The sequence below is a fragment of the Theropithecus gelada genome, chromosome 1 (assembly GCF_003255815.1).
Source record: "Theropithecus gelada isolate Dixy chromosome 1, Tgel_1.0, whole genome shotgun sequence".
In the NCBI taxonomy this organism is placed as follows: domain Eukaryota; kingdom Metazoa; phylum Chordata; class Mammalia; order Primates; family Cercopithecidae; genus Theropithecus; species Theropithecus gelada.
The window spans coordinates 80,965,242-80,992,862 of NC_037668.1; the positions used below are offsets into that span (position 1 = coordinate 80,965,242).

Below are 27,621 nucleotides of genomic sequence, written 5' to 3' on the forward strand. Positions count from 1 at the left end.
TTTTTTATTTTTAGTAGAGACAGGGTTTCACCATGTTAGCCAGGAGGTCTCTATCTCCTGACCTTGTGATCTGCCTGCCTTGGCCTCCCAAAGTGCTAGGATTACAGGCATGAGCCACCGTGCCTGGCCATTTACCCTGATTTTTAATACATAGTATGTATTCATATGTATTTGTCATAATTTAAATAGCTTCCTATGATGAATATCAGGTTGTATTTAACATTTTCAAGTAAAACGGTGCTGTAATAAATTTCCTTTTGCACTCATATTTAAGTATTTAAGCTATGATCAATTTAATATAAATAAAGGAGGAAAATTGTTGAGTGGTTGGCTATGTGCATTTTGTATATTGATACATATTGCCAAACTACACCAGCAAGAGGGTACTAATTTACAAACATTACCAATTCATGAGAGTGACTATTTTTTCATTTTAAAAAATTTATTTATTTTTATTGCTGAGGCAGGAGAATCGCTTGAACCCAGAAGGCGGGGGTTGCAGTGAGCCGAGGTCATGCCACTGCACTCCAGCCTGGGTGACACAGCGAGACTCCACCTCAAAAAAAGTAAAATAAAATAAAATAAAAATAAAAAGTCTTTGCCAACCTAGTAGGAAAAAATATCTCATCGTTTCTTGAACTTCTTTCATTATAAGTGTTCCTATAAAATGAAATTGCACTCTATAAAGTCTCAGCTTAAAAGTTTTGGTTTTTAAAAATGCTGCCAATATATTCCTGCAGAAGAACACATAGGATAGTTGTGTCTGACAAGTTGCTTCATTTATTTCAACCCTATTCCATCTGAAAAAAAAATCAAATAAATTAATGTAGAGACTATCTACTATGAAGTGTGAGGTATGGCAGTATATCAATCATTGAATACTTCATTACTGGGATTAACAAAGTAGAGTGGTTTTTATTTTACAGTATTCTCTTAGCCTTGCAAATGTATGCCTCTTGCTCCATTTTTATTCTTTTCTCTATAACCTCCCTACCAACCTTGATTCCTTGTTTCTTTCTCCTTCCCACGATTGTCAGTTTCCTAAGTGTTTGCAGCACTAGAAAGTTAAAGTCTTGGAATCTTTTGTCAATTCATGCATTTTCTGCATTAGCAAAGGCAGCCTGGCCAAAGATTTTATTTCCACTTCTGTCTTTGTTAGCAATTCTCCATTGCCCTTCTTTGAATTTTGTCTTAATTTTTTTGTCCCTATTAAGTCTGTGACAGGACCTACTCCTTAACCTTTTGCCTACTCAGAAAAAAGTACTTTTCTTCAAGCAGGGAGGCACTCAGAACTTTCTTAGTATTAATGATCTCCAATTTCACAACTGTATTTTATTTTCCCTTTTAACTCTCTCTCCTCATCAGTTTCCTTGCCCTCTCTCACTCCCCTACTTCAATTGAAAATGTTTTATTGTCCAAGGGATGTGATTTTATAAGAGGGTCAGTTGTTTCTGAAAAGTAACAGCAAGTGCAAATTATTCTCTTATCTATTTTAAGGAGGTGGGAGGATAAGCAGTAAGGTTATAGGAATTTCTCTTCAAGTATGCAGGTAGAATTTCTAAATGTTTGCTGGTGTTTTCCTGCTGTAACTTGTTGGTGTCTGCACATAGCTGTATTCCTGAGGCACTGTGCAAGCAGATGGCATGGATGCACCTGGAAATAGTCATTCATGGGCCTCTGGCCCTAAAGGAAGCCTTCCTCTCAGGTGGCCTAGCACACTAATGTTATTAACCCCCTCTTATAGATTATTTCCACAGAACCTTGAGAGAAAAGATTTTAAGGAATGTGAACACTTTGAACTTTCTTCATTTTATGGTGGCAGATACAGCTCTGCTGTCATCGGCTAAAGTTTAGAAATATTGGTGTGACCTACCGTTTCAGTGTGGTATGGTCAAATGAAAGTAGCATTGAATTTGGGATTAAAGCAACCTGGGATTGAGTTCTGGTTGTACTACCCACTAGCCATATGTCCCTGCCTCTCAGGGAACACAGAGTTTAGTGGGACGAGAGACATGGAAAAATATTTCCAGAAAAAAGTAACATGGGTTTATGTGCAGAGGGCCATCGAAGTATCTGGTGGAGATAGAGACTCCTTCCCAAAAGAGTTAGCATGTGAGCTGAGACTTGAATGAGGAGGTCAGGGGTGGGAGTGGAGGCTAGGAAGAAGTGAGTGTCCTGGGATGGGGTAGGAGTAAGGGCATGGAGGCATACAAGCACATGGCACATAAGTTCATGGAATTCAACATGTTCATGGAATTCAAAGATGAAGAGGAAGAGAAAGTGGCTGGAGTTCGGACAAATATCCTTCAGATCATGAAGACTCTAGGATAATATGTAAAGACAGACTTCATCCTGTTGACTGTGAGGAGTCACCAAGAAGTTCAAGCCTGAGAGTGCCAGATGGATATGTTAGTGTTAGATGTACTACTTGGCAGCAGTATAGAGGAGAAGCATTCTTAATCTTTATGAGCCTCAATTGCTTTTTCTGCTTAATGAGCTAATATTAATGTCTGCCCAACTATTTGTATGGTTTTGTGAAGATTAAAGAAATTATATATGCAAAAGTATTAAAAACTTGAAGGCCCCTCAAAATAATTAGTATTGTTGTTAGTAGTTTTTTCTACAGTTAACTTAAAATAATTTAAGTGAGCTCTTTTAAGGGAAGCCAACATAAGAGCATTTCTTTTTCACTTAAAAGAAAAACCTGACAGTCATTTTCGTTTCTTGGTTTAACTAGAAAATACTGGTAGTTAATTTCAGGATACTCATATGTAAGAGATGCCTCCATGACTATTGAGATAAGTAGTCCCTGACTAAATATTTTAGGGCAAAACAAGTGTTTTGTCCTAAGACCCATGTCCAAGATTCCAGGTGGCTCTCAGGGGATCTACCTGTATATAAGAAAAAGGTTGACATACTGGGCACAGTGGCTCATGCCTGTATTCCCAGCACTTTGGGAGGCTGAGGTGGGTGGATCACTTGAGGCCAGGAGTTCAAGACCAGCCTGGCCAACATGATGAAACCCCATCTCTACCAAAAATACAAAAAAATTAGCTGCGTGTGGTAGCGTGTGCCTGTAATCCCAGCTACTTGTGAGGCTGAGGCAGGAGAATCGCTTGAACCCAGGAGGTAGATGTTGCAGTGAGCCGAGATTGCACCACAGCACTCCAACCTGAGCAAAACTCATCTCAAAAAAAAAAAAAGGTTGACATACCCAGTAGGATGACTAAAATAAAAAAAGCCAATAACAATTGTTTATGAGGATGTGGAGAAATTGGAAACCCTCATTAATTGCTGGTGGGATTGTGACATGATGTAGCCACTTTGGGAGTGCCTTAAAAAATTAAACATGACCTTATGACCTAGCAATTCGACTTCTAGATATGTAACCAAAAGAAATTAGGAGCCTGTGTTCACACAAAAACTTGCACACAAATGTCTGTAGCAGTATTATTCATAATAGGAAAAAATGGAAGCAACCATCAACTGCTGAATACATTAACAAAGTATGTTACACTCATACAATGGAATATTATTTAGCCGTAGAAAGGATTGAAGGAGGCCGGGCACAGTGGCTTATGCCTGTAATCCCAGCACTTTGGGAGGCCGAGGTAGGTGGATCACTTGAGGTCAGGAGTTCGAGACCAGCCAGGCCAACATGGTAAAACCCCATCTCTACTAAAAACACAAAAACTTTTAGTACTTTTTTTGGCACGTGGTGGTGCATGCCTGTAGTCCCAGCTACTTGGGAGGCTGAGGCGGGAGAATCACTTGAACCAAGGAGGAGGAGGTTGCAGTGAGTCAAAACATGCCACTGCACTCCAGCCTGTGTGACAGACTGACTCCATTTCAAAAAAAAAGGATTGACAGACTGATCCATGTATGCATCAATGTGGATAAACCTTGGAAACATCATGCTAAGTGAAAGAAGCAGTCACAAATATATTGTGTGATTTCATTTATATGAAATGTGCATAATAAGCAAATCTGTAGAGACAGGAAGTAGATTAGTGGTTGCCAGGGGCTGAGGGGTAGAGGAGACAGGACATGACTGCTAACGGGTGTGAGTTTTTTTGGGGGTTAATAAGAATGCTCTAAAATTAGATAGTGGTTTTGGTTGTACAACCTTAAATATACTAAAACAACCACTGAATCAAATACTTTAAAAGCATGAATTTTATAGGATATGAGTTATGTCTCAATGCTGTTATAAAACAAAAACACAACAAAAAGAAATAGTAAACTTAGACCAGGCTCTCTGCATACTTAGAAACAGAGGTTAGTATCTAATGTCAGTTTATGTAAGTTCCTCAGGGGCAGTAATTATTTGAGTATTTCAGGTACTTATCACAGTGCCTGAACATTGTAAACACTTTAGTCTTTCTTAAAATAATTAATATTATGATGCTGGGCACGGTGGCTCACACCTGTAATCTCAGCACTTTGGGAGGCTGAGGCGGGTGGATCACGAGGTCAGGAGATCAAGACCATCCTGGCTAACACAGTGAAAACCCGTCTCTACTAAAAATACAAAAAATTAGCCGAGTGTGGCGGCGTGTGCCTGTAGTCCCAGCTACTTGGGAGGCTGAGGCAGGAGAATGGTGTGAACCCGGGAGGCGGAGCTTGCAGTGAGCCGAGATTGTGCCACTGCACTGCAGCCTGGGCGACAGAGTGAGACTCTGTCTCAAAAAAAAAAAAAAAAATTAATATTATGATACCAAAAGGAAGAATTTTGTGTGTAAATTATTGCAGATATGTAAGGCCAAAATAAAGAAGATAGGAAATAAAAGCTATTAGAAATTAAAGAGAACTCAACAGGTAGCCAGTTCCAAAATAAACATTAGAAGATTAGTGTATTTTCTATATATTTGCAATAACCTAGCCATAAAATGTAATGCAAAGATGTGTTATTAACAAAAACAATATAAAATACCTAAGAATAAACTTATCAAGAAATGTACAGAAGTCTATGTTGGGAAAAAAAAAAGACAACATTTTCCCAAAGGACATTAAAGAAAAGGTGAAGGTTTACTATATTCATGGATGGGAAGACTTAATATTGTAAAGATATTACCTCTCCCCTAAACAGATCTGTATATTTTATGTAACCCCATCCAACTCCAACAACATTTTGTGAGAAGAACTAAGTGATTGTAAAGTACATATAAAGGAAAATGTGTCCAAAAAAAAATCCAAAATAACCAAGAATATTCGGAAGAGAGGAATTATAATTGAGATTTGCTGTGTCAAAGAGTAAAGTGTATTATAAAGCTACAATATTAGCACAGAAATAGCAGCTAGATCATATAATAAAACATCATCAACAAAATGCTAACATTCATTGAGTATGCTGTGTGTTGTGGGTATTTACATAATTCTCATACATGTCTGTAAGGGTAGTTACTGTTTTATTCCCATTTAACAGATAAGAAAACTGAGATTCATACAAAAATACAAAAAATTAGCTGGGCATGGTGGCAGGTGCCTGTAGTCCCAGCTACTCGGGAGGCTGAGGCAGGAGAATGGCGTGAACCCAGGAGGCGGAGCTTGCAGTGAGCCAATATCACACCACTGCACTCCAGCCTGGGCAACACAGCGAGACTCCATCTCAAAAAAAAGCAAACTGAGATTCAGAAAGGTTTAATAACTTGGCTAACTTGTTGATAACAATCAACAGGGTATTGGTTAAATAAAATATGGTATACTTTTACAATTAAAGACTATATGTGACCATTTAAAGTTATGTAGAATATTAGTGACACAGTAATTAGGATAATTATATTAAACAAAAAAGTAGATTATAAAACAATATGATCCCATTTAAGATATATATATATAAAGGTTTATATATGACATACGTATACTATATTTTACTTAATCAGTGCCCTGTTAATTGTTATTCAGGCTCATGCTAACTTCTGGCTTTTATCACAGTGCTATGAATAACATTCTCATATCTAAATATTTTTACAGAGCCTCATTTATTTAAGGGTAAATACCTAGAATTAAACTTTGCTAATTAAGAACACCAAATCTAGGTATCAAAATAGGTTTGAATTCTTGCTCTTCCTTGTACTTCTACAAACCTAGCCAAGTTATTAGACCTTCCTGAATATATATGTATATAATATATGTATAGCATATATAGCATATATAAATCTTATATATATATCTTAAGTGGGATCATATTGTTTTGTAATCTACTTTTTCTGTTTAATATAATTAAACAGATCCCATTTAAGAGACATATATATATAATCTTTTCTGTTTGATATAATTAGATCCCATGTAAGATACATATATATATAATCTTCTCTGTTTAATATAATCAGATTCCATTTAAAAGATATATATCTTAAATGAGATCATATTTTGTAATCTACTTATTCTGTTTACAGAAAGATTCTTGTTTTTGGTACAAAACTCATTTTTTTCTCTGCATATATATGTATCAAAAATGATTTTCTTTGAGTGATAAAATTATGAATGGTTTTGGCCGGGTGCTGTAGCTCACGCCTGTAATCCTAGCACTTTGGGAGGCTGAGGCAGGTGGATCACTTGAGGTCAGCAGTTCGAGACCATCTGGCCAATGTAGTGAAACCCTGTCTCTACTAAAAATACGAGAAATTAGCTAGGCATAGTGGTGCGTGCTGTAGTCCCAGCTACATGGGAGGCTGAGGCAAGAGAATCGCTCGAACCCAGGAGGCAGAGGTTGCAGTGAGGCAAGATCGCGCTACTGCACTCCAGCCTGGGTGACAGGGCAAGACTGTCTAAAAAATAATAATATAATAAATTACAAATGATTTGTATTTTCTTCTTGTTTGTTGATATTTTCTAATTTTTCCACAGTGAAATAAATGTTCCTTCTCTAAAAATTTTTTTTCAATAAAATTATTATGTTGCTCTTGTTTTTTTTAAACAAGATATGTGAGGTTGTTGTCATTCTTTCATTATTCACCCTGCCAGCTGGCTTAGCTGCTCCTCTGTGCTCCTGCAGTCCCGTGTTTCCCTTGATCCCAGTGTATTGTCGTAGTGATTATAGCGTATTGTTATTACTTACTTTTCTGACTCCTATTTCTATATACTTGGTGCCTGTAACAATATTTGGCTCAATAAATGCTTCAGGAAGGAAAGACTGGGAATGAAAGGAAAAAAAAGAGGAAGTGAGGGAGAAGGGAAACCCCCTTGCAGAGATATAGGTCTAAGGTTTTTTTTTCTGTATTTAGGCAGCTTCTTTCCCCAATATCCAAAAGCAAGTGGTGGATGGTATATTACTCATATAATTCTTTATACTGATAGAGAAAATGAGTTGAACAACAAGAACAAAAAAGGCCTTGATTTCAGAACCACTTGTCTTTAAGTCCTGATTGCGAGGAACCAAAAATATATGTAAGGCTAGCTGTGGTAGCTAACCCCTGTATCCCAGCACTTTGAGAGGCTGAGGCAGGAAGATTGTTTGAGCCCAGGAGTTTGAGACCAGCCTGGGCAGCATACGGAGATTCTGTCTCTATACACATACACACACATACACACACACACACACAGATCCAGATCCTGTCTCTACACACACACACATAAACACACACACACACATTCAATTAACCAGTTTTGGTGGCACATGCTTGTAGTCCCAACTACTTGGGGGAGGCTGAAGTATAAGGATTGCCTGAGCGCTGGAGATTTACCCTGCAGTGAGCCCTGATTGTGCCACTGCCCTCCAGCCTGGGTGACAGAGTGAGACCTTGTCTCAAAAAAAAAGAAAATAAAACAATATATATATAAAATTTATATGTGTTTATATAGATACCATTTATATGCTTATATATATGTCATTTATATGTATGTGTATACACACACACACACACAGAGAAGGGAAGGTGGGGATCTTTACATTTAGAAATGCCAGAGTGAATCTTTCCCAAATTATTGGAACATATGAGGGCTATTTTGGCAGAAAATGCTGCCCTGTCCCTCCTTCCCTTTTAGATACCAGTTGTATCTAAAAAGGCCTTTTTGGTTTTTTTTGAGACAAGGTTTTGCTTTGTTGCCCAGGCTGGAGTGCAGTGACATGATCATAGCTCACCATAACCTCAAACTCCTGGGCTCAAGTGATACTCCCATTTCAGCCTCCTGAGTAAGTGGGACCACAGGCATGCACCACTATGCTTAGTTAATTTTTTTATTTTTAGTGGAGACCAGATCTCACTATGCTGCCGAGGCTGGCCTTCAATTCTTGGGCTCAAGTGATCCCCCTACCTCTGCCTCCCAAAGTGCTGGGATTACAGGAATGATCACCATGGCTGGTTTTACAGCTAGCCTTACATATATTCCACATTTATTTTTAATAAAAGACTTGGCAGATGTGGGAGTTGTTGCCTGCTTGCCTTTCAGACTTTTCTGGGTAAAAGATCATAAAGGACCTTGGGGACTGCTCCCTGGCCCAGATACTCATATCATGTATCTATTTAAACATGAATTTGCTTGAGGAGAAAGCCAGAGAAATGGACTTAATGTAACCCCAGTGTTATTTTTCTTTCCAGGAAGGGGAACAGTTTGTGAAGAAAATTGGTGGTATTTTTGCCTTCAAGGTGAAAGATGGCCCTGGGGGTAAAGAGGCCACCTGGGTGGTGGATGTGAAGAATGGCAAAGGATCAGTACTTCCTAACTCAGGTTAGTTTGGGAATGACTTCATTTCTAGGAGCACTGACAAGTTTACAAAGGCTGTCAGCTGGGAAAATGGGGGTCTGCTCTACTGTTCCCCTAAAGGACTGGCTTTTAATGTTAAAGAACCAGTGAATTCCAGGGAACAGGAAGAGGTCAAAGCCACCTCCTCCCAAGGATTTGCAGGCTCCATCACAGAGTTGCCAATCTTAGGCTTTGGAATTAGGCAAACTTGGGTTGGAGTCCCGTCCATGCCATTCACGTATTCTGACCTCGAACAAGTTATTTAACTTTTCTGAGACTCGGTTTTCTCTTCTGTAAATGGGCTTAATAAATGGCCCCTTTTCATAGGATTGGTATGAAGATTAAGAGGATTCTCTCTTAATTAACCTGTAAAGCACATGGTCAAATGCATGGCTAGTGGCCTTGGAAGACCTGTCTATAGTCACTATCGCCAGTTATCCTCATCCAAATCTTTCTTGAACTCACTCTAGTCAGCTTTTGTCCTCATCACTATCCCCGGACTGTTCCTGTCAAGGTCACCAGTGACTACCACATTGCTAAATTCAGTGGTTAATTCCCAGCCCTCATGATATTACACTTAACACGTTTTCCTTGCCTACTGGCTGTTCCTCCTTGGCCTCTCTTGATGGTTTCTTTTTGTCTCCAAATTTCTAAGTATTGGAGTGTTCCAAGGCTCAGTTCTATTTGCCTTAATTCCTTGGGGATCTTATCTAGTCCCATGCTTTGAAACAGTTTCTACACTAATGACTGTCTTTAGCGTGGACCCAGCCACTGAACTACAAGGTGTATATCCAACTGCTTAACTGACAAGTTTACTTGGACACCTAATAGGTATCGCAGAGCTAACATGTGAAACTGAACTCCTGATCTTTCTTCTTCTCCCCTGTAAGTGTGTACTCCTCTTGCTATTATCCCATTCTTGGTAAATTGCTCCTGTGTCCTACTGGTTCCTTGGTCTAAAAACCTTGAAGTCATCTCTGGCCACTTTTTTTCTCTTACACTCCACAGTTTAACCCATCAGCACATCTTGTCCTCCTCTATAGCCACCACCACCCTGGTCTAAGCCAGCCTCATTGTTTTATCTGGTCTCCCCACTTCTATTCTTACCCACTACTCTGCACACCTGCCAGAGTGATCATTTAAAAACTTGCCGAATTGTTACCTTCCTCTGCTCAAAAGCATCCAATAGCTTTGTCTCACTGCAGGTAAAAGCAAAGTTCTTAAAATTGTACTGTATGATCTGGCCCCAGTTTTCATTGTCTTACTATGTATGTCCTTGCTCACTTAGCTCCAGTAACATTGACTTTTTTGCTGTTGCATGAATGTGGGATTCTCTTGGTTGGGGACTTTTCTACTCTCTGTTCCCTGTCCGCAATTACCTTCTCCCAGGTATCCTTGTGGCCTATTCCCTCCTTTCCTTTGGATCTTTGCTCAAATTTCACCTTCTCAGTGAGCCCCTCCCTAACCACCCTTTTTAAAATCTTACCCCCACAGTGAAACCCCATCTCTACTAAAAATACAAAAAAATTAGCTGGGTGTAGTGGCGAGTGCCTGTAGTTCCAGCTACTCAGGAGGCTGAGGCAGGAGAACGGCGTGAACCTGGGAGGCGGAGCTTGCAGTGAGCCAAGATCACGCCACTGCACTCCAGCCTGGGCGACAGAGCAAGACTACATCTAAAATATATATATATATATATATATATATCACCCCCATTACCATTCCCTATTGCCCTTTTCTGCCTTATTTTTCTCCATAGCACTTATTACTATCTGATATACCATGTAATATTTTACTTACTTTCTTTTTGTCCATCTCTCTCACTTGAATTGTAAGTTCCTTGAAGACAGAGCTTTTTGTCTGAGGTATACTGCTGCATTCCCAGTGCTTAGAATGTACCTGACACATGGTAGGCCTTCAAAAATGAATAATTTAAAAATGGACAACAGAATGAATGAATGGTTCCGAGTAAGCATTCAGTAAGTGGTAGCTGTACTGTACTGTTATGCTTCTCTTGTTGGAGAGAGCCTAGGGTAATTTAGAAACACTATGGATTGAGACCAGCTTTTTGGAGGGCTTAAAATGCCGTGATAGGGGCTGGGCAAGGTGGCTCACACCTGTAATCCCAGCACTTTGGGAGGCCGAGGCGGGTGGATCACAAGGTCAGGAGTTCGAGACCAGCCTGGCCAACATGGTGAAACCCCATCTGTACTAAAAATACAAAAAATTAGCTGGGCGTAGTGGTGCATGCCAGTAATCCCAGCTACTTGGGAGGCTGAGGCAGGAGAATTGCTTGAACCCAGGAGGCGGAAGTTGCAGTGAGCCGAGATGGCACCACTGCACTCCAGCCTGGGCAACAGAGCAAGACTCTGTCTTGAGAAAAAAAAAAAAAAATGCCATGATAGGAACTTTGAAAGTCATTTGGTATATAACCAGTATACCAAAGCTTTTTAATATGCATTAGAGCTTCCTAAATAGAAAAGTGAAGTCAGAGCTGTGTTTTGGAGGATGAAACTGGTACATTAGACCTGATGAATTGAAAGGGGTGAGATCAGAAGCAGAGAGAGCCATCAGGAGGATAGACGTTGCCACTGTCTAAGTGAGCGGAGAGGATGGCCGGCCTTTGTGCAGGCAGTGGGAAAAGTGAATGTTGTGAGAGTAGATGCCAGAGATACTAGAGGTGAAGGTAATGGGACCTGGGAATTGTATGGAAGAAGCATGTCTGTCAAAAATGGTGAAATTTTATTACTGACACATTTTTGAGGGAGGTCCTTTTGGAAAGGACGACATCAGGAGCACAGGTGGAAGCAAGGTTACCTCTAGTGAAAAGGGATGGATGGAAACTTCTTTCTCTGAAAGGGCAGGTAAATATTCAGGGGCATTTTGAGAGGAGAGGAGGTCGGCAAGCTCCTGGAATAGAGTATAGAGCTTGGAGTGTGGAGAAAAAGTGAAGAGTACTGTTAATGTGCATGGTTGAATAAGGGATTGATGAGAGATGAATGAAAGAAAAATTGAGCAGTAGTTAGGGCATCTGTCTAGTGTGGGCAGCATGACTTTGTTGTGGAAGGTTCCTGAATTATACAGAGTCCCTTTTTTTTCCTTCCAAAATGAATGGGCAAAAAAATGATCATAACTGCATTCTATGAGCCGCCACTCTAAGGTGGTGTACAAAGAAAAGCTAAAGGCTTTATCTGGATTCCAGCTTTTAGAAATAGAAAGAACTTCAGGAATTATATTCGTGATCTTTTTTTTTTTAATGACTGAAGGTTAATGTTACTTTTGTATTTAGATATGCCCATACTGATACTAAGGTTGTTTTAAAAAAATTTCTCCTTCTCCTCCTATTTTGTTGTTGTTGATTGATAGGATTGGTTTGTTATCAAAGATCATATGCTGATGGAAAGCTGTTGAATGATTTTGGAAAAGCTGTGTTCCCTCCAGATAGGTTCTTGCCATGTTCTTCCCACATTAGGTGCTGTACCCCAGACCCCAAGGGATCTTACCCTGGGGCAGGATAATTTCTGCTGAAACTGACACTTGTTGGCAGCCAAGAGTGGTGCTGAAATACAGACTTACCAAGAAAAGCCATCACTGGAAATTGCCAGCTCCTTTTACATCAACCAACAAATGGCTATTTGTTAGAGATTAGCTACATTAAAGCATTAATAACCTGTCCTAGTTTGAACCGGCATCTTAAGGAGAATTGCTAGTTCATTTGGCATATACATAATGTTAGGGGGTTTGTTTATTGTTAACAAAGTAAGATTTACTTAAATGTATTTTGTAAGAGCTTGGTAATGATTATTGAGATGAATATATTATGGATTTTTAGATTTTGTGCATTTTCCATCATCTGTTTTTGCTGCCTGGGTACCTTTTAGTATCTCCTCCACGAGTTCTGCCTTTGCCTCATCTCCTTTGAAACCACTCGTATAGCATATATCCAGGAAGCCAACTTTGATTAATCTAACATAAGATATTATTCCTTCATTCTTTTATTCTGCCCCTTCAGCACCTTGAGTTCTCAACTTTCTCCCTTTATGGGCAGCATGATACAGAAAGCTTCAGGGTCTCCTAACCCCAAGGTACACTAGAAAGAGCATGGCCTTTTAGAAACACCCAAAACTGGGTTCAGATCTAGGCTCTGTCACTTAGAGGGTATATACCTTCCCTGAGTCTAGTGGTCTTATCTAGAATATGATGAGAATGGTTTGTATCCGTAGAACTGTTGTGGGGATTAAATGAGATAAGGAAGATAGAGCACCTAGTAAGTGCTCAGTAAATCATTGTTTCCTCCCCAACCACATGTTAAACATTAATTGTGCTTAGACATATAGGTTTGTCTAAGGCTCTCAAAAGGACTTTGAAAACTTGGAAACCATCTGGGATTCATCAAATGCTGATAAATCAGTGAAGGCACAGTTAAAACTGAGCTGTTGAATGTTTACATACTTCCTACAACAAAAGGAAGCAATAGAGCATAGGAATTGGGAGTATGAGCTTTGGCAACAGGAATCTGCATTCAGATGTAGCTCAGCTACTTACTAGCTATGTGGTCTTGGGCAAGTTATTTGGTCCCTCTGACCCTTATAGGATTGTTACAAAGATCAGATGAGACCAGGTATGTTGAAGTGTTCAGCATAGTGAGAGCTCAATAAATGCTGATATTACAGCAGTAGCAGTAGCAGATTTTACTTCCTGAAGCCCCCTTTCAATGACCAAGAGTCCTTTCTTGGACTGTTAGGACCAGGTCCAACGATCTCAGTTTGTTTTTTACCTCATGCTCTTTGATGTTATATATCTGCAAGAGAACTGGATTTTCTAGGCTGTAAATTTGTTTATTTTTTAAGGATTTAGACCTTTTTTCCAGTATTAAGATAAAATTTTGTTAGCAGCTAAGTTAGGATAACCATTGAATCTCAGTCTTTTTAGGGGCAATCCCTGAGTTGTAAGACATATAATAACTTTTTTTCTATCTTGTTTCAGTTATTTAATAACAGAGGCATACTATGGTTTAACAGTTTATTCTATTTCTTTTTTTTTTGAGATGGAGTCTCACTCTTGTTACCCAGGTTGGAGTACAATGGTGCAATCTCAGCTCACTGCAGCCTCCGCTCCTGGGTTCAAGAGATTCTCCTGCCTCAGCCTCCCAAGTAGCTGGGATTACAGGCACCCGCCACCATGCTCGGCTAATTTGTGTATTTTTAGTAGAGGTAGAGTTTCACCATGTTGGCCAGGCTAGTCTTGAACTCCTGACCTCAGGTGATCTGCCCACCTCAGCCTCCCAAAATGCTGGGATTACAGGTGTGAGCCACTGTGCCCAGCTCCTATTCCATCTCTTTTATTAAGGTACAGGTTATCTGATTAGCTATTATGCCATAATTTGATCATCTTTTGAAATTCACATAATCTATTAATTTATTCAACAAATGTTTATTGATTTCCTATGTGTCAAGTACTCTTCAAGGGCCTGTGGATATAGCAGTGATCAACACTGACAAGGGCTCTGCCCCTTGAAGTTTTCATTCTGTTGGACAAATACAGACAGAAAACATATACACATATAAGTAGAGTAGTTTCAGATCAGTGCCCTGTGAATAAAATGTGACTTCATTTCAGGGAGAGGCCAGGTTTAATTTGAGCTAATTCTTAATGAGAGGAAGAGCCTACTGTTAGAATCCTATTGTTATATTAATTGATTGCCTAAAACGTTGACTGCTGAAAATGTTGATTTCTTGGTGAATTTTTCCTTTTGCACTTGAAACCTCTCATTTGGACAAGGCAGACACGGCTGATTTAACAATGAGGTATTAGTCTTTGTTGTCCAGTCTTTTTTCCACTATTTCACTTTGATAATAAAATTAATATTTTAAAAGCTTTGTATTATTAAAATTGCATACACTTGATGTAAAAAAAATTAGAAAAGATAGACAAATAAAATGAAGAACTACCCTGCCAAAATTCCACTGTCCAGGTTAGGAGTTGGCAAATTATGCCCTGCAGACCTAGCCTACCACCTGTTTTTACGTTTTGTGTTTTGTAAAATTTTTATTGAAGTCTAGCCTGTAGTAAGGGCATAATTCCAGAGTGTACCACATGATGAATGTTGACAAATGAATACACCTCCAAGATTAAGACACAGAATGTTGCCAGCACTCCAGAAGCCTCCCTCCTGCCCGCCTGCTCTCACTATTCACTCCCAAAAGGAACCATTATTTCGAATCCTATCACCATAGCTTGATTTTATTTATAGACCAATAACATTTACTCTTTTTTAGGTCTGGCTTTTTTTATTCAACAGCATAAGATTCATGCATATGGTTGCATGTGGCAGTAGTTTGTGTTTACTATGCAAATACCCCAGAATTCATTCCTAGTGCATTTGATGTATTTTTGCATTGTTTCAAGTTGGGGGCCTGATGAATAATGTTGTTATGAATATTCTTATAGATGTCTTCTAGTGGACATTTCCGTTGTACTTATTTCCACTGGACATGTACCCAGGGCTAGGTGATAAAGTACAGGATAGCCAAACAGGTTTTTCGTGTGGATGTACTATTTTACATTTCCTTCCACATTATATGAGAGTTTTAGTTCCTCTGCATTTTTGACGGTACTTGGTACTTGCCAGGTTTTTTTTTAATCAGGCTAATCGATGTACAATTGACAATAAACAATAAAATCAACCCTTTTCAGATGTATAATTCTGTGAATTTAGACAAATGCATACAGTTGTGTAACTATCACCAGAAATCAAGATATAGACAGACTGTTTCCATTACCCCCGAAAGTGTCCTCATGTCCCTCTATAGTCAGCCCCCTCAGGCCCTTTCAGCCACTAGTTTGATTTCTCTCCCTGTAGTTTTGCTTTCCCTAGGAAGTCATACCCATGAAATCATATAGTATGTAGCTTTTTGAGCCTCCTTCTGTCACTGAAATTTATTCATGTTGTTGCATGGATCATCAAGTGTTTTGTTCTTTTTTGCTGCTGAATGGTTACCCGTTCACCAGTTGATACCCATTTGGGTTTTTTCCAGCTTTTGGCAGTTATGAATAAAGCCACTATAAGCATTCACATGCAGGTTTTTGTGTGGACATAAGTTTTCATTTTTCTTTGGTGACTACCTAGGAATAGGATTGCTAGTTCATGTAGTATGTGTATGTTTAGCTTTATGTGAAACTTCCAGACTGTTTTCTGAAAATGGCTGTATCATTTTACAGTCTTTCTGATATTATGTTGACCTTTCATTTGTTTCACTTCCTCACTAATGCTGGATATTGCCTTTTTTTTTTTTCTTTTTTAAATTTCAGCCATTTGTTCTAGTAGGTATGTGGCACTCATCATGATTTTAATGTGAATTTTCTGATGGTTAAGGAAGTGAAGCACTGTTTCATGTGTTTCTTGGCCATTTGGAGATCTTTTATATAATGCCTATATGTGTCATTTGCCCATTTTTATTTTGGATCGTCTAACCTTTTCTAGTTGAGCAGTAGGAGAGTAGGAGTTTTTTGTTTTTTGTTTTCCCATAATCCACTGTACCTTCGACAGGAGTTCTTCATATAGTCTGGATACAAGTTCTTTGTCAGAGATATATGAGTTGCAAGTATCTTCTCCTTCCTCTGACTGCCACCTGTTTAAAATAATTTTATTGGAACACAGCCAACATTTGTTTATATATTATCTATGGCTGCTTTTGCACTAAAGGGCAGAATTGAGTAGTTGTGATAGAGACCTACTGACCTGCAAAGCCTAAAATATTTAGTGTCTGATCCATTACAGAAAGTTTGTTAACCCTCGATCTAGATAACCGTATTCATTTTCTATTATGGTATAACAGATTGCCACAAACTTAGTAGCTTAAAATAATGCACACATTTATTAGCCCACAGTTACCTTGGATAAGTAGGCTGAGGACAGCTTAGCTGGGTCCTCTGCATAGAGTCACACAAGGCTACAGTCAAGGTGTTGGCCAAGGCTGGGCTCTCATCTGGAGGCTTCACTGGGGAAGGATCCATGTCTAAGTTGATTCAGGTTGCTGGCAGAATTCATTTCCCTGTGGCCTTGGGAATGATAGCTTTCCTCTTTTACTGGCTATAGGCCAGAGCTGGTCCTCAGCTCCTAATGGCCAGTTCCCTGCCACATAGTCCTCTCCATAGGAAGTCCATAACATAGCAGTGAAGTCATTCAGAGCCAGCAGGAGAGCAAGAACAAATCTGCTAGCAAGGTGGAATCATTTAATGCAACAAAATCACAAGAGTGACATCTCATTGTCTTTGCCATATTCTGTTAGCTAGAAGCAAGTCACAGGTTCTGCTCACACTGGAAGGAAGGGGATGTACACCAGGAGGGTCACCTTAGAGTCTGTCACAGTTACTATTAGTAATATATTGGTGTCTTCAGTTTACAGATGTTTTTCTATATTTATATAGTTGAATTCTGTTTTTAAGCAAAAATGGCATCATACAGTTTATTTTGTAACTGGCATATATAATAATATCACGAATAATGTAACATGAACATTTTTTTATGTCAGTAAATCCAGATCCATGTCATTTCTTATTGTGGTTTATATCATACCTGACTATTTGAATATACCATAATTTATTTAATCAATTCCATCTTGTTAAATATCAGGATTGCTTGTGGTTTGTGTCACATTTTACCAGCCTGCCATAGAAGTATATGTGAGTGCCCATTTCCCCACACTGCCTCAGTGCTGGTTGTAATTCTGTTGCAGTCAGTGGCTTTTGACAAAAATGTATATGTGAAACTGAACACCTCCTTTTCTCCTTCCTTCTCCTGTGTATCTGTTTTAGATAAGAAGGCTGACTGCACAATCACAATGGCTGACTCAGACTTCCTGGCTTTAATGACTGGTAAAATGAATCCTCAGTCGGTAAGTATGATGGAGCTTATATCCTGCTAGTAGGTAGGTAGGTTTTCAGCCCTTTCTACTCCATCTCCTGACTCAGACTCTAAAGTGCAAAGTGGTCAGACACACAAAACTCTGCAGCGTTCCCCAAACAAGTGACAGATGTCTGTGGAGCAAGCTATGTGCCAGACACTGTCTTGTGTGCTGGAAGTGCCCAGAAGAATAAGAAATAGTTCCCACGCTCAGGGCATCCACAGATCTGGAAAAGAGTCAGTGCAGCCAGAGATCCAAGGTGCCACACCTGACTTGTGGTCAGGGGAGGATGAAGGCAGGAGCAGCCATATCTCTATGGGCCATCAGGGAGAGCCCCACAGAGGAAGCAGCTCTTAAGTTTAGTGCCCAGGTGGAAAGTAGGAGTGTTCCAGCAGGAGGGAGCGGTGGCATGAACAAAGGCATGACCTTTTACATTCTATTTATTTGCCCATGTTCTTCTTTTTGCCTGACCTGTCCTTACCTGACAAATGATTTGTCTTTCAAAGTTAGCTCAGATGTTATCTCCAAGGACCTCTTTCCAAGTTGCTGCGGAGCTGTAACCAGTCCCTCTCCTGAACCACGTACTGGACTGCCAGCTTAGTGCCTGTTGTGTTGTGTTAGTCATAATATGCCTCTCTCTCTTCCCTGTTAGACTGTAAGTGTCTCAAAGCATCAAAGCACATCTTATTTGTCTTTATGTTTCCAGAATTTAGCACAGTCTCTGACATTTTTAGGTATTCTGTAAACACCTGTTGGACTAAATTGCATTTGTCTAGAATGTGTTTATGCCTTGTATAGATTTTCCTAGTCCTCAGATTGTCAAGGGTCCTCTTAGATTCTTCAGCTGCAGTGTTGAATGGACTTGATATAGTGAGCTTTCTGTCAACTTGATATACTGAGCTTTCCAGTAAAAAAGAAACTAAGATGTTTCTTTCCAATGTAACTTAATTTTTTTGTTGTCTCAGTCTGGTTTGTTTTAGGTCTTATTCCTGTGGGTCTCTGGTAATTTGCAAGATTGGATAAAACAACTAAATCTCACTCCCACTTGCTTTTTTAAAATGCTTTTTCTAAGTAACCAAGCACATTTCAGTTGATGCCATGGCAAGTGAGATTTGTATCTGTGATGTTTCCGCTGAATACACACCATTGGCACTGACATTTCCACTGAGCTCGCTCCAGAAATCTAGACAGAACAGAGGCCACCAGTATAGGAGCTGGCTGTCATCCTGCTTCCCACCCACTGCACATGCCATGCACAGCTCTGGCAGGCTGTTCAGACTTCACACATCAGCTGCCTTCATTCTCTCAATTTATCTTTGTACTGCCCATTTTGGGGGCAAGGTGTCAGCTTATTTTCCTTCAGCACCTTTTAACACCCAAAGGAATTAAAGATAAAAATAGCAGACCTTTCTATTAATGTGCTAATGGACTTCCCTTATGCTCAGAGGATTTCCAGAGGATTTGACTGGAAATCGTTAAATGCAGTGGAAATTCTAATTTCAGTGTTTGACTCCAGCAGCAAGCATACATGAAGAACACCTAGGGGCCAGACTGAAATCATCTGTATGTATGGACTCTCTAAAGGGTGAAGATTCATGTTTTCTCCATTGTTAGTAAATAAAAAGTGATTTTCTTTGTTAACTTACAAAGGGGAAAGGTGGTGAGTTTCTCCTGTACTACTGGTCCGTATTTTTTAATGATGTTTGTTCAATATATTGTGTTCTGAGTCACCTGACCTTTAAGCCATCAGACAGAAGGCTTTGTGCCATATTTAGTTTGTCCAGACAGAGGAGGGGGAAAGAAAGGAATTAGTCACCCCTACCAGGAGGTACAGATAAAACAGAGCTCCTTACAGTCCCATGGATGATATAGAAGAGCTCCTAGCTTCTTAATGTACTGTTAAAAACCTAAGACTACCAGAAACGTTTTTTAAAATCTAGCCCTTCCTTGTTTTTAATTCAGTTAAAATACTGAGATCATGGCAGGGAAATTATGCTGTGTTCCCAATTTTGCTATTTCTCTTAAGTTTTCCTGGGATTTTGTTACATGGTAAATTTAGCAAACATCATGTGATCTAATCCCAGGCAGTTGTTAAATGGAACAAATTGTGGCTCTGCACTTCAGATTGGTTTGATTCTTCTTATTGAGCCAAAGAGTAACACAAGCACCCCATTCTCAGCAGGCTCTGTGTCCTCTGTAGGGATAAGTCCTTTATCATTGGTGGCATTTCATCCACATGCACGTTGGATTGAACCCCAAGAGTTTCTGTGTTTTTTGTGTATGCTTTTTCTCTCAGCAGCCTGCTAAAAATTTCAGTTAGTATTTCCCACCTACATGGAATGTTTTAAAACAGAATCAGTCTGGTAACCCACTTTAAGGAGGACAGGTAAAAACAGGCTCAGTTTCTATGAGAAATTTGGGAAGGCTGCTCCTTTCTGCTGCTCTGCGAAAAGTGTGGCCTTTTCAAATTCTTTTGAAGAATCTGGTTCCAAATCTATTGTAGAAAGCCAAGTTTCATATTTTAGAGAAAGTCATGTGACCTGGATAAATAAATGATCTCAGGGCTAGATAGTATAGAAACATCAGCAATCTTAAAAACACCGAGTAATGAGTTTTCTTTCTTCTTTACAGGCCTTCTTTCAAGGGAAATTGAAAATCACTGGCAACATGGGTCTGGCTATGAAGTTACAGAATCTTCAGCTTCAGCCAGGCAACGCTAAGCTCTAAGGAACTCCCTTTGGCTACTTTGAAAATCAAGATGAGATATATAGATATATATCCATACATTTCATTGTCAGAATTTAGACTGAAACTACACATTGGCAAATAGTGTGGGATAGATTTGTTTTTAAATGGGTGTGACCAATCCTGTTTTTCCTATGCTCTGGGTGAATAGAGCCTGATGGTAGACTACTGCTTTGCGGAATTGCATACAACTGTGCATTACAAAGTTAATATGGTAATTATGGTCTGGGGTAAAATTGAGTTTCAGAATAAAATTAGGAACAGTAAAATCCAAAGAACTATGTAAACAAAAAAGCTTTTGTTTTGCTTACAAAGTATATTTAAGGATTATTCTGCTGAAGATTCAATTTAAGAGTTTTCCTTGGGAGAACTAAGTACGAAACACAGTGCCAACAGCTGGCCAATAATTAGTGTTGTGCACTTAATGTCCTTAATCAATTTCTCAATAGTTCTTGAAATTAGTGAGATTAAGAAAAAAGTCTAAAAATTTTGCATGTCATGCTATCAGAAACAGTATTTTCTTCCCAAATCAAAATAAAAGAAATATGATCAGAGCTTGCACACAGGCTTGTTTTTAAAATAAAAAATATTTTTAAAACGGGTTTCCTTCTTGAAAAATCAGTGTATTAGTCATAAAACACTATCATTAAGAATAATTGAACAATAAAGTTTGCTTTGAGATGCACAGTTTTCAAATTATAATCTCACTTCAAATATATAAAGTCCTCGGTCCTTTGTTACAATTTCCTTTTTCATGTAAGTTTAATTATCTGCATTTATCTTTTTTCCTAGTTTTTCTAATACTAATGTTATTTCTTACAATTCAGTGAGATATGGGATAAAATAATGCTTTGAGAAGAATGTTTAATAGAAAATTAAAATAGCTTTTTCTGGCCTCTCTTATTTATATTATGTGTGTTCTTCTTGCTCAGGGTTCTCTAGATAATGCAGAATAAAGAGAAACATTGGGGAATTTATAAACTGAATGTTATCTGGACATAATCACTAGTTTTTGACTGGGGAGGCAGTGTGGTATAATAGAGCACTTGACTAGGAGCCAAGAGACTTGCTTCTCTTAGGCAAATAACTGCCTGCCTGGACCCGTTTGCTAAACTGTTAGGAGATTTAAGTAGATGATCCAAAGGTACCTTCTGCTCCGAATCCTGTGAGTTTCCTCAGAGCCCAGTAGAATGGTTTGGGAATTATCCAGGCCCCGCCTTGCTGCTGTTGTCATTATTTCACCCAAAGGTGGGCAGAGGTAGAAAACAAGCTGGTTTCATTTGTTTAGGTGATTGGAGCCCTTGCGTCAGGACTGTGGATCAGGTCTCCTAAGACCATTTAGCTTTGCATGTTCTGTGACCAGCAGAACAGCATTTGGTGGTAGGGCAAGAGGATACGTTAAGCCAATAGAAGTTGATCCCAAGTTCCATAAAATGAATTCAGAACACAGACCTACTTCCTAATCATAGTAGCTTCTTACTCTGAGAAGAAAAAGACTTCAAGAAAAGAGTTTCAACAAAATGTCTGATTTCTCTGTAGTTTGGATTCGCTGCTTCATTCTGTCCTCACTTATCCCACATAACAAGAGATACCTGAAATAGGCTTTAGGATAAACCTCAAAAACAAAAAGGAAAAACAAAAACTGGTTCTCAGGGTAGGAATATGTTCATATAGGATGTAATTTGTGTGCATGATAGAAAAGTACTCAGTGATAAAATAGTTTGATTTTTTTCCCCTTCTGGTATTATGGTTAGGAGGAAGGAGATTAAGTTTTAATTTGAGTTAAAACTGCCGTTACTAGTTGTGCTGCTTGAAGAGATCAAGTCTCAGTTGCCTGATTGATAAAGTGGAGATACTAATATTGGCCTCCTAGGATTATGAGACGCTAGAGAGATAACACGTAAAGTACCTACAGCAGTTGCCAGTTGAGGGCAGTCATTCAGTACACGTGAGTTCCCTTGCTCTTCTCACCATTAGCAGCACCTCTTGCTCCTGGGATATGTGATTCCGGGGATATGTGATAATGATGTTTGTGGTGTTATGTCCCACTTCTGGAGCCTTTCATTTGTTCATTAACAGGTATTTATTGAGTACCTACCATATATAGAAGGTACAATCTCACCGGAGATACTAGTCAGCTCTTTTTCTCAAGGTGCTTACATGGGGAAGACAGTCAAAGAGACAATTATTATTGACTATGAAGTGCCCAGCAGGAAATGGTTAGGGTGCTGTGATAAGCAGTCATAGTGAGGGACCTTGATAAAGTAGTTAAAAGAGATGTCTTCGAGGAAGTAATTTTTAAGCCGAGATCTGAAGGTTAAGAAGGAGCAAACCATGCAAAGAACATTGCATGAAAGGGTAGAAACAGGCTTGACTTGTTCCAAAAACTGTGAGGGGGCCAGTCTGAGTGGAATAGTGAGCAGGAAGGACAGGCCGGAGATCAGATTGGATAGATACACAGAAACTAGTTTCATTGGGATTTGTTCATTATGGTAAGGCTTTTTTTGTATTTCATTCTTAGTGAAGTCAGGAGCTGTTGACAATATAGCTTTACAGGTGTTTATTTCTTAGGCTACATATTCGTCTTGCCATCATATCCTAGGTCTGGAACCCAGACTAATGGAGTAGCCACTACCTGGAACATCATGACCATCATGGCAGATGAAGAGAAAAAGGTGAAGTGCATGTTGGCTCTTAAAGCTTCTGCCTGAAGTGATACATACCACTTCTGCTCCCATCTCCTTGACCAAAGAAAGTCACATACCCCACCTAACTTCAGAAACTTAACATGTACCAGAAGGAGAAATTAGAGTTGGAATATTGGTGAAGAGAAATGATGACCACCAGAGGACTGCAAACGGGAATGAAATAATTTAACACTGTAGCTGGTGTGTGGAGAATGTACTGGTGGCAGAGGGCTGGAGAATGGATGTTGGGGTACAAGAAGATGGCGTCCTGGACTAGGGTGTCAGCAGTAGAGACAGATGTGGAAAAACAGGCAGAAGTAGAGCTGACAGAACTTGGTAACTGAATGTCGGGGGCCAGGGGAGGGGGGCGGTGACAAGAATGACTTCTAGTGACGGGCCAGCCGAATGGTGGATCGTGACTGGACTGGCAGTGAGACAAGCAGGTTTCAGGGGGAGTAGTTGAAATAAGCTCTGCTTTTGAAATTTTAACTTGGAGATGCCTGGGAGATTTGCAAATAGAGATATTGAGGAGACAGTTGGATTTGACGAGCTTAGAGGTGAGGTCAGCTTGGAGATACACACTTGGAAGTCATGAATATATCGGTTGAATTTAAAGCTACAGGAATGGATATTACCTGGGTTGGGGAAAAGGAAGGTTGGGGTAATCCTTGAGGAACTTCAGCTTTTTGAGGTCTAGTAGAGGAGGGCAAGGGTCCAGAGAGGTAGAGGGAGAACTCCAAGAAGAGAGTATGGCCAAAATGGGAATGGCCAACTGTGTCACTTGACCCCAGTAGAGAGGTCAAGTAGGATGATCTCTGAAAAGTGTCTACTTGGTTAAATTTGGTGACACGAAAGTCACTGGTGACCACTGCAAAATCAGTTTCAAAACAAAAAAACCAGTAGAGCAGTAGAGATAAAACTATATTGGAATTGGTTTCATAAAGTTCTACGAAAAATAGGAACAGAAGAGTTCCATTTGGTAGTGATATGCTCAGTTTCCAAGTGACAAATATAGAGCAAGGACATTAGCTAACTCAGGTCTAAGCTGCGTCATCTTGCACACGCTGTTCTCTGCGCCCACCCTCACCATTCTGTCCCTCCCCACTCTTGCCCCCCACCACACAGTTCACTTGGCAAATTCTCTTCATCCTTCAAGACTTACTTAGGTACCTTTGCTTTCAGGAAGCTGTCCCCATTTGTTACCCTGTAGAGCAAATCATTCCTTCCTGGTCATTTGTTTCTGTCTCCCAGCCAGTAGAGAGGTTCTTAAAGGAAAGGACGGCCTCTCATGCATCCATTTTGAGATCTCCAGCATAGTCTTGGCTGACTGTTGTTAAATGAATGAAGGAGATAGGCGAATAACAATTTTATATTCGCAGAGGGACCTTTTCTGAGGATGAGAGCCTAGTCACAGAATTGCATTCTCCATTACAAAGACTTTTTGTAGCCCTGATGATGAAAGAGAACATTAAACATTTTTCCCTTAGCCTAACTTTTCCTAATTTTTCTTTGAAAATATTTGCAGCTTCCCATAACAATCTTTCAATTTCAGACTGAAACAATTGGAAGTAGTAAGAAAAATCTGTTTATTAATGGTCTTACTATGTTTTTAAAAACTAAGTGGCAGCTGGGCGCTGTGGCTCACGCCTGTAATCCCAGCACTTTGGGAGCCCGAGGTGGGCGGATCATATGAGGACAGGAATTCAAGACCAGCCTAGCCAACATGGTGAAACCCCGTCTTAATTAAAAATTTAAAAATTAGCCGGGTGTGGTGGCACACACCTGTAATCCCAGCTACTCGGGAGGCTGAGGCATGAGAATCTCTTGAGCCGGGAGATTGCTGCCACTGCACTCCAGCCTGGGCAACAAGAGTGAGACCCTGTCTTAAATAAATAAATAAAAAGTTGCCTGGTGGGTTCTTTCTGCATTAAAATTGTTAGTCTTGTTGCTGTGCTTTTTCAGATGAATTCACACTCAGATTTCTACAATTTTTGTTGGCTGTGTAAAGGAAAAATAATGGAAAGCATTACTAGCATGTCAAGTCCATGTAGAGGTGGGGGTATGACAAAGGAGTCACTGAGGAATTTCAGGTCAAAAAGTCCTGTCTCTGCCTCCTGGAAGCTAAGTTAGGGTAAGGCATTTAAGCCTCAGCAGCATTTAGTTTTCGTTTCTTCCTCTGCAAAGGAGGGACACTGTTGAATTTTTTTTTTTTTTTTTTACAGTCACTCTCATTAGACTGTATACATCTTGAATGCAGTAATTCTGTTACTCATCTCTGTGTCTCTAGTATTAATGCAGTGTCCACCAGAGTAGCATCAATAACTGTTTCTCGGACAAATAAGGGTTAGACAATGATCATTAATGTTAATTTTAAATTAGAAAATACTTTGTGAAAGGTTCAATCACATATAAATATAAGTTCCCTCTGTTTTCCCCATATATGTCATCTTAGGAAAAAGTATGAAATTGAATCCTACAATTAACAGCTTTATCTTCTGAAACTTTAGCAGTCTCAGAAAGTGGTACATTTGGCCAGGCTTACTGGCTCACGCCTGTAATCCCAGCACTCTGGAAGGCCGAGGCAGGTAGATAGTGAGGTCAGGACATCGAGACCATCCAGGCTAACATTATGAAACCCCGTCTCTACTAAAAATACAAAACATTCGCCAGGTATGGTGGTACGTGCCTGTAGTCCCAGCTACTCAGGAGGCTGAGGCAGGAGAATCGCTTGTACCCAGAAGGTGGAGGTTGCAGTGAGCCGAGATCGCGCCACTGCACTCCAACTTGGGCGACAAAGCGAGACTCTGTCTCAAAAAAAAGAAAAGAAAAGAAAGAAAGAAAATAGTACATTTAGAACAGCCTGGTATAATGAGAAAACTTTGGGGCCCATCAGATGCGGGTTTTGGTTCTACCTGTGGCACTTACACAACTTTGGGACCACCTTGAGCTAATAATAAGGAAAGACTCTGAGACTGTTTCTTCGTCTGTGAAAAGGGACTCATAATGTCTGCCTTCCTGGTTGTTAGGAAGATGAGCAATTGTAGCTGTAATATGTCAAGCACATAGTAGGTTCTGAGTAGATGCTGCAAAATGTTATTTAAGGAATTTTTGTAACATGAAATTTATTCATTGGAACATTTTGTGATAATCTTTTTTTTTTTTTTTGAGACGGAGTCTCGCTCTGTCACCAGGCTGGAGTGCAGTGGCGTGATCACTGCTCACTGCAACCTCCACCTCCCTGGTTCAAGCAATTCCCCTGCCTCAGCCTCCCAAGTAGCTGGGACTACAGGCATGCAACACCACACTCAGCTAATTTTTTGTATTTTTTGTTTGTTTGTTTGTTTGTTTGTTTGTTTTTTGAGACGGAGTCTCGCGCTGTCGCCCAGGCTGGAGTGCAGTGGCCAGATCTCAACTCACTGCAAGCTCCGCCTCCCGGGTTCACGCCATTCTCCGGCCTCAGCCTCCCGAGTAGCTGGGACTACAGGCGCTGCCACCTCGCCCGGCTATTTTTTTGTATTTCTTAGTAGAGACGGGGTTTCACCGTGTTAGCCAGGATGGTCTCGATCTCCTGATCTTGTGATCTTCCCGCCTTCTGCCTCCCCAAAGTGCTGGGATTACAGGCGTGAGCCACCACGCCCGGCCAGTGATAATCTTTTGAGTTCACATAATCAGCTGGCTTCAGAATGAGGACAATTTGCTTTTATTAACTGTTTACATCCTTATGTTTTCCTCAAGAAACATTAAAATTTAATGGTCTCTATACTTAAGTGAATGGATATAGAATTATTTAGTTTGACTTTCAGAAGGTTTGCATTTTAGCCAAAGATTAAATTCTAGCTGCCCATGCCATGATTACTTTTTGAACAGAAAGAAGTCACTTGATGTTATTGACTAGCAAAAAAAATGGTAATCAGCCAGATTGTACCTCTGGGCAAATTACCCTGTGGGAGTAAGCTTGTTTAGAGACCACACTGATATGAATTAGGAATGTTGGGTATCGTACTAAACAGCTAATGAGGGGCCTGAAATATTTACGAGCTATTAGGAACCACAGCCACGTCTGGCCAAATTTTAGAGTTTTTCTCAATAGAGAGTTACAAAATCTTCTGGAACAGTCTCATATTATATCTATCTGGAGACTGCTGCAAACAAACAGCTCTTTAGTTCTTGGTAAGAACAAAGAATATTGGACCAGATTTCTGGCCCTTAAGAAATGTGGAGTCTGATTCCATTTGGCTGAAGTTTAATTTGGTGTGGAATTTTAGCCAGACTTCTAGGGGAAATAATTTTTTTAAAATGTAACCAAAATTTATTGCAAAAAGTCATGTGCATTTGGTCTATCTATTCTATTCGTGCTCATTTAAATATTTTGTAAATATTCACAGTACTGTTACCAGCAGCATGTAGTAAGTGCTTGACCTTTTTGTTTCTGAATTTATGGCCATAAACTTTTATGTAGAATTGGGGGAAATTGATTGTAGTCTGCTGTTTGTTTAAATTTCAGGTAGTTGTCTAACCAACTACCAGTGATTTTTTTCTCTCTCTGGAAGTTGTGTGATTCACCTTTTAGAATATGGCACCTTCTGTTGTGTACAGAGCAC

At 39.7% G+C, this 27,621-nt stretch overlaps 1 protein-coding gene across 6 annotated transcripts in view; it reads left to right on the forward strand.

Annotated features, from left to right (window-relative positions):
- The window catches only part of SCP2 (sterol carrier protein 2), a 124,535-nt gene extending 103,306 nt beyond the window's left edge, over positions 1-21,229 (forward strand). For all 6 annotated transcript variants that reach the window (XM_025394320.1, XM_025394328.1, XM_025394324.1 and 3 more), the window contains 3 exons: positions 8,541-8,670; positions 17,500-17,579; positions 20,220-21,229. In XM_025394320.1, coding sequence (XP_025250105.1) covers positions 8,541-8,670; positions 17,500-17,579; positions 20,220-20,315 — 306 coding nt within the window. In that variant the 3' untranslated portion in view covers positions 20,316-21,229. The remainder of the gene's footprint in view (positions 1-8,540; positions 8,671-17,499; positions 17,580-20,219) is intronic.
- The last annotated feature ends 6,392 nt before the right edge of the window (positions 21,230-27,621 follow it).